This window comes from Alosa sapidissima, chromosome 22 (genome assembly GCF_018492685.1).
Source record: "Alosa sapidissima isolate fAloSap1 chromosome 22, fAloSap1.pri, whole genome shotgun sequence".
Taxonomy (NCBI): domain Eukaryota; kingdom Metazoa; phylum Chordata; class Actinopteri; order Clupeiformes; family Clupeidae; genus Alosa; species Alosa sapidissima.
In genome coordinates, this window is record NC_055978.1 from 26875067 (window position 1) to 26882566 (window position 7500).

At 50.6% G+C, this 7500-nt stretch overlaps 1 protein-coding gene across 1 annotated transcript in view; it reads right to left on the minus strand.

Annotated features, from left to right (window-relative positions):
• The window catches only part of usp54b (ubiquitin specific peptidase 54b), a 78999-nt gene that overhangs the window by 10287 nt on the left and 61212 nt on the right, over positions 1-7500 (minus strand). The window contains 8 exon segments of the mRNA XM_042079039.1: positions 1761-1919; positions 2447-2574; positions 4041-4334; positions 4336-4536; positions 4592-4709; positions 5028-5207; positions 6141-6306; positions 6871-7020. Coding sequence (XP_041934973.1) covers positions 1761-1919; positions 2447-2574; positions 4041-4334; positions 4336-4536; positions 4592-4709; positions 5028-5207; positions 6141-6306; positions 6871-7020 — 1396 coding nt within the window.

Below are 7500 nucleotides of genomic sequence, written 5' to 3' on the forward strand. Positions count from 1 at the left end.
CCTAGAGTTGCCTTGGTTGCTCTCCTGCCTTCAGTTGTTACATGAACAAAACTGCATGAGAGGTTAAGATGTGCTGCCATGGTTGCTTAAGTCTCACTCTATTTAAAACCCAAACACGTGAAATTACAGTGCAGTTTAGCCCTGTGGATGCATTCTAGCACATTGTCTGAGTAGTTCTAAATTGTAAGTGCCAAACAAGCTCTGTCTTCCATGAGCATAGTACACGGTAGACTGCTTAGGGGCTCACAGGTAGCACACACACACACAAATACACTGGACAAACATAATACACACACCAAGGAACTGACAAAGAGAAGTGTGTGTGTGTGTGTGTGTGTGTGTGTGTAGAGAGAGAGAGAGAGAGAGAGAGAGAGATAATGCATATGAATGAACACACTATGTGCCGGTATGTGGACCAAAAGACACACTATGAGGTCATGTGTTGACCTGTTGACCAATCTGAAGAGAGACTTGAGAACTGTTTGCTGAGACTGTTTGAAGAGCTCTGATTCCTATTGGCTGGAGGTGCTGAGGCTGTACTGAGCTGGCTGACCCATTAGCAGCTGGGGTCAGAGGGTGCTAATCCCGAAGCTCATTTCAACTGGGTAACAGATAATCATCCAATTAAAAAAAAATAAATGACCATCCTTTCTGTTAAAGCACACAAACACACGCACACACAAGCACACATACACACACACACACACACACACATTTGCACACACACACTGGTGACCTGAATTTCAGTGCTTTGAGCTGGTTGTTTAAAATAGCCTGGTCTGGTCTGGGATTTTTTTCCCTCTCTCTGCTTGGCTGTTGAAAAGAAGCTACTCTCATAAATCACACTAGAGGACAGGCCACCATTTTGGACCAACAACATGCACACACACACACACACACACACACACACACACACACACACACACACACACACAAAAAATACTAACAGTTCAAATTTGAAAATTGAACTTGCCAGTCCTTGGGAAATTAGAAAGAGTGGGTGCATTTGCAGGGCCATAATTCAAAAACTACATTTCCTACAGTTCCATTAATACTCCAAAGGGTAGCTTGGCACTCGGACACATGCGTGTGTGAGATGGCTCTTGGCCTCCGCTACTGCTGTGCATTTACAGCCAACGATTTTGAGCACTGGGGTGTGGCTATGCCTTACGCGTGCATTACATTTGATTATACCTCTGGGATGCCAGTTCATGCAACCGCATCGCCCACAGCAATCCATTCCAATCCTGCTGAGGAAGGCCTATCGATTTCAGAAGGATTCATCTGAAGCTGGCAACCCTGGCACCCACTGCTCATTACCACTCCTCCTTCTGCCTCTCTCTCTCCTCCTCTCTCTCCTCCTCTTCCTCTTCCTCTCGCTCCACCACTCTTCCTCTTTCACCCTGCTCTCCTATGCACTTCCCTCCTCCTCCTCCTCCTGTTGAAATTATGGGATGGAGGTTGAGCGAGTCATGTTTACCACCCACACAAAGTGCTTCTGTCAGACCCCACTCTAGCTACTGCAGGGCTAGACCCTAGTGCAGCGGTGTAGGCCACACAGTATGCTGCAGTCCTGAGCTGACCGCGTCCAATTAGACCAGCATAATGTGTTGAAGGGGACAACAAACACAAGCACAACCACGAATACACAAACACACATGACTTGTGCACATGACTTGACACACACTTGTGCATCACGGTTACAGAACACCTTTGGTCATTGTCCCCCCCCACCTCAGTGTGCCCGTGCTGCTGTTTACCCTGGTGCTGGAGCTCGTCCAGGTCCATGAACTTGCTGGGTTTGGGGTTGAAGCCCTGGGCCGCCTCCCGCTCCTTCTCCCGCAGCCTCTGCAGCTCCTGCTGCCGCGCACGACGCGCCACCTCCTCCTGCAGCTCGTCCAGCTCGCTGCGGCCCTCGGCTGCAACACACACACACACACACACACAAACAAACAAACAAACAAACAAACAAACAAACAAACACACACACACACACACACACACACACACCAAACAAACAAACAAACACACAAATAAATATAAATATGAATGTGCATGCACACACAGGAGGGGCTGTGAGAAGGAGATGCTGTTGTACGTAAGGGAGTGTGGAATGCCAGTAAAATCACTAGCACTAGGCCCCAGGCTCAGCACTGATCAACACCATTAGGCTCTCTAGTGTATATTTCTGTCATTCCTGTCACATTAGATCAGCTGATCTGGTCTGATTTACAGACATTGGCCCCTGAAGTAGTGGCTCTCAGATAAGCAAACACCACTGCTGACCGCATTTAGACTCACCTAATTGTATCTCTAGGCGGCCAAAGTCAACATACCAGTAACTAATGCTAGAGTAGGTCAATACTCCACTACTGTCAGAGCCTGAGGTGGAGCCACAACCCATGCATGCGGTGTCTGACCGACGGCTGTGTCCATCTGCACTCACCTGGGCCGGTGAGGGTGCGCGCCCAGCTCGGCGAAGGGAGCTCTTGCAGGATGGCGCTGCTGCTCTTGGACTTAGGCACGGAGCGCCAGGACGGCCCGAAGGTCAGTGACCTTTTACTGGCCATATCCCTGAGACAGGAGAGGAACGTCAGCGGAATAACCCAAAAAGTGATGTGTAATGAGTAGGGTTTACCTGTGTGTGTGTGTGTGTGTGTGTGTGTGTCTGTGCTGCATGTATGTAATGTTACATTGTTTCTATTGGATTGCACGTACTGTAGGTGAATGACACAGATATGCGTGTGTACATCTGTGCATTTGTGTGTGTCTGTATGCTGAGATGTGAATGTGAGTGTGTGGGTAATATGAGCTGAGATGTTAAAACCTGTATGTGGGTAAGTGACTTGAGATCTGAATGTATGTGTTTGTGTGTGTGTGTGTGTGTGTGTGTGTGTGTGTGTGTGTGTGTGCTGAGATGTTAAAGGGAAACTTGGCAGGATTTCCCCCTCTGCTGCATTATGCTATTTCAATTGGGTATTCTATTCTATTGGGTAAAGTGAGTTGATATTCTGAATGTGTGTGTGTGTGTGTAGGTAATGTGAGTTGATATTCTGTGTGTGTGTGTGTGTGTGTGTGTGTAGGTAATAGGAGTTGAGATCTGAATGTGTGTGTGTGTGTGTGTGTGTGTGTGTGTAAGGTGTGTGTGTGTGTGTGTGTGTGTGTGTAAAGTGCGCCACATACTCGACGCACCCGACCAGTAGCGCGACAATGTGACGTCACAGAAGCGCCGTAACCATTTATACTCACGCGTGGTGGTTGCGACACTAGTTGCAATATTCTCCTGAACAGAGGTGTCGCTGTTGTGAAAAGACTAACGTTAACTACGTTACACAGCAGATGAAGCTGCAGTAATGTAAGAAACACTTAGTAGCTAGGGTTAGCTAGCCTCTGTGATGGTACTTCAGACTTTGGTTGCTACTATTCACAACTACCATCATCATTATCATGTAGTTTCCAAGGTGTGTGCACAGGTAGATAGATAGATAGATAGATAGATAGATAGATAGATGGATGGATATATAGATAGGTACTTTAGTCATCCCGAGGGAAATTTTAATAATTTAAACAGTTTACTTAGCTGGCTAGCTAGCTAGCACCTGGCTGAGTTTGTGTCATTTCCTGAAGTGGAAATGGCCTCCCTGGAAATTCAGGCCTTAATAGATATCCTTTGTTTGAAAATAAATCGTTTCTATTCTTTCCTCTTAATTCCATGTGTTGCAACTCTCACTGGTAACTTTGTTAACTTATCCAGCAAACTATTAAAAATTCACGACTGTTACAAAACACTGCAACTCTCGCTTGCCCTCGAACTAGTCCATCTTCCTGTTTCCGCCTTGTCGCGCTCGTCTGAAAAAAAAATGAGTGCTACACGGCCAAAACCCTGGCGCGCCAGAGAGATCTACGTCATTTTGACGTCACATTGTCGCGCTACCGGTTGGGTGCGTCAGGTATGTAGAAGCCTTAAGGTGTGTGTGTGTGTGTGTGTGAGGTGTGTGTGTGTGTGTGTGTGAGTTGCGTGGGCGTGTGTGGAGCGCTACCTGTGTGTGCTGGCGCCGGCGGCCTCGTGCAGGGGCATGTCCATGCTGACGGGGCTGTTGCTGTTGCGCTCGCTGCTCTCGTAGCCGCTCTCCATCCTCTGGATGAGGCGCGGTGGTGGTGGTGGTGGAGCGGGCAGTCTCTCCATCTCGCCCTCGCACGCCGCCGCTGCCGCCTCGGCCTCGGCCACACCACACCCGCCCGCCCCCCCCCGCGCCTCCGGCCTCGCCCAGCGGGGGGCTGGCGGGCAGTGCGGAGAGCGGCTGCGTCCAGCGGCGGCCCGCGACGTCCCCCGGGCGGGTGAAGATGCTGTCGATGTTGAGGGCCTCGCGCCGCGGGCGCCAAGCGGGCCGGTAGCATCTCCCCCCCCCGCCGCCACCGCCGGCGGACGAGCTGGACTTGGACTCGCTGCTGGTGCTCTCGTCCTCCCAGACGTCGCGCTCGCGGGCCCCCCGCCCCGCACCCCCCCCCTGGGGGCCCCCGGCCACGCTGGCGCCGCTGCCCCCCCCCCTCCGACGAGCCGCAGCCCCCCAGGCCCGAGCTGGCGCAGGACGGGGGCCGCCCGTGCATCAGGAGGGTCCCGGCGTCCGGGTAGTCCTGCTGAGGTCGCCCCCTGCTGGAGGGACGGGGCGTGGACACGGGGCTGGGCTGCTCCTTCAACAGCACCTCCCCTGAGCAGAGTAAAGGGACTCAGGTCAGGGAGCTCCAATAGGTCAATGCGTGTATGAGCACTGTCTAATGCATCATTAATGAGCACTTCATAATATCGTATGTATTTATGCATACTGTTATCAGTTCAGTCGAGGATATCTACACCTGTGAGTTTCTGTATGTGTTTCCATTAATAAATACATAAAATATGTTAGTGTGTGTGTGTGTGTGTGTGTGTGTGTGTGTGTGTGTGTGAGAGAGAGAGAGAGAGAGAGAGAGTGTGTGTGTATGTGTTTCCATTAATAAATACATAAAATATGTGTGTGTGTGTGCCCAACCTGCTGTCTCCAGACTGTGGTGGGATCCTGCTGGGCTGTCGGGGCTGCAGACCACTGTCCCCTGGGAGTCCGAGGAGAAGTGGCTGGCCAGCGACTCGTGCTGCGAGCGCGTCGGCAGGTAGCTGCAGCTGTCCGTGGACGAGTCGGTGCGCGTGTCGCTGGAGATGGACGGCTCCCGGCCTGACCGCGCACACACACACACACACACACACACACACACACACACGGCCACAGTCAAACTCAACACATCTTAATACTGTACAACTACAGAAAAAAAAACATCTCAATATACTGTTTAACTACACCAAAAACATCTCAATATTGTGTTATATAACAATAGCAAACACAACCACAACAGACTCACACATCTCAACACACAACAATAACCCCCTTTGGGATCTACTACTGCAAAACAGGGCTTTCTGTTTCGGAATCGACACAAACAAAGTCACAGAAGTGGAATCTGCGACTCACAGTGGTGCCTTGAGCAAGATGCGTTGTGACAACGTTGGGCCGCTCTACGATAGAGACATGGAGTACAAGCATTAGCCCAAATGAGAGCTCTGCTATGTCTGCCTACTAGGGCATCACTACTGTACCTAATGAAGTGGTGGACGGCGCCAAACCACTGACAGATTGAGAGAGAGCTGCCCACATCATTACGCCTGATGTCACGAGGGGTCGTCCAGATAGAGTGCTGACTCAAGTCGACCAGAACTCTTTCAATCACTACAAACCCACTCAACGATCACTCTCTCTCTTTCTCTATTATCTCCCACTCTCCTGTTCATCTAGCTCTCCTCTCTTCCTCTCATCCCTCTATCTCTATCTCCCTCTTATCTCTTCTCTATCTTCCTCTCATCTATCCATCTCTATCTCCCTCTCATCTCTTCTCTATCTTCCTCTCATCTCTCCATCTCTATCTCCCTCTTATCTCTTATCTATCTCCCTCTTATCTCTTCTCTATCTCCCTCTTATCTCTTCTCTATCTTCCTCTCATCTCTCTCTCTCTATCTACCTTTTATCTCTTCTCTATCTCCGTCTCATCTCTCCATCTCTCAGATTTTCTCTTTCTCAGTCCCATTTCACTATCCCTCCCTCCGTGGCACTCACCGCTGTCCTCGCTGTCGTAGCCCTTGCTGCTGTGCTGCAGGTCCAGCTGAGGGGCTGTGTCCTGCGATGCCACAGGTGTCCCGCGGGGGTCAGCGTAGAGCAGCAGCAGCGGCTGGTAGTGGCCCTTGATGCAGCGCGCCACAACGTCCTTCCACTTGGGGCCGATCTGCACACAGCACCACACAACACCGTACGCTCCGTCACTGACAACGCCCCAGTCGACAGAAGGACCCAGGGGTCAATCGATGCGGTGACGTCTCACTCACTCTAAAAGGCGCGGGACTCATGCTGTGAGTGGGTCAAGGCATCTATTGAACTGATGCCTTTCCTACTCAATAACCATCAGTAAAATTCTAATAATGATTATTAACACCTTCACGGTCTATTAACACCTTCACTATCGTCTATTATTGAATGTGGATTGGCAACAACTGAAAAGCTAATTGTGTGTCTGATGAGAAACAAAGCAAGGAGGTTATGTCTTAACTCATGTCCCTTGGTTGGTTGGTTGGTTGGTTTGTTGCTTAACAAGATAACAAGAAAGGTGTAGCATGCTTAGAAGAACTAAGGGAATTGTGGCGTCTGAATAAATTTAGTGTCACCTTTGCTATCGTTGCAGGATAGGGCGAAGGTTTGCTTTCACTACTGCTGCAAGATAAGGCACTAAAAGGGAACTGTTGGGCCTTGGAATCTGCATACGGTTCCTTTGAAAGTGACCAGACCCCCTCACCTCTTTGACGTGTGCATCATCAAAGTACATCCACTTGCGGATCTTGGTCTGGAAGAAGAAGGTGGAGTAGTGCTTCCCATAGTAGCACACCATCCCCACCAGGTAGAGCTCCGACTGCTTGGCCCGGTCGTCCGTCACCCGGTAGAACAGCTGAGAAGGACAGACAGACAACAGAGTGGGCCAGGGTCAAAAGGTCAGACTGGTCTCTCAGCGCCACTTTCTGACTCCTCCAGCCTCTCCGAGACTCTCCTGTGATGGGCCCGTTAAAATAACAGCCCTCTCTCTCTCTCTCTCTCTCTCTCTCTCTTCTCTCTCTCTCTCTCTCTCTCTCTCTCGCTCTCTCGTCTTGGGCCGTTAAAAAAAGCCACCGCCCTCGCCTCGTACGGGACATTAACGCCGACGGGACCGAGGGTACGGTCACCTGGGGAGCCTCTAGCTCATCCCGACCTCCTCCCTGATTTAGTGAGCCACATCTAGTGTGACAGATCGCTTCGCTCTCGTGCAGGGAATGGGCCCATGAAGCCCTGCGAGGCCCAAAGCGACGACTAAGTGACGACGCTGAGGATAAGTGATGCCTGTGTTTGCTCCAGACGGAGAGTCGCGTGATGAATACTTTGTGAAGAACAGTGC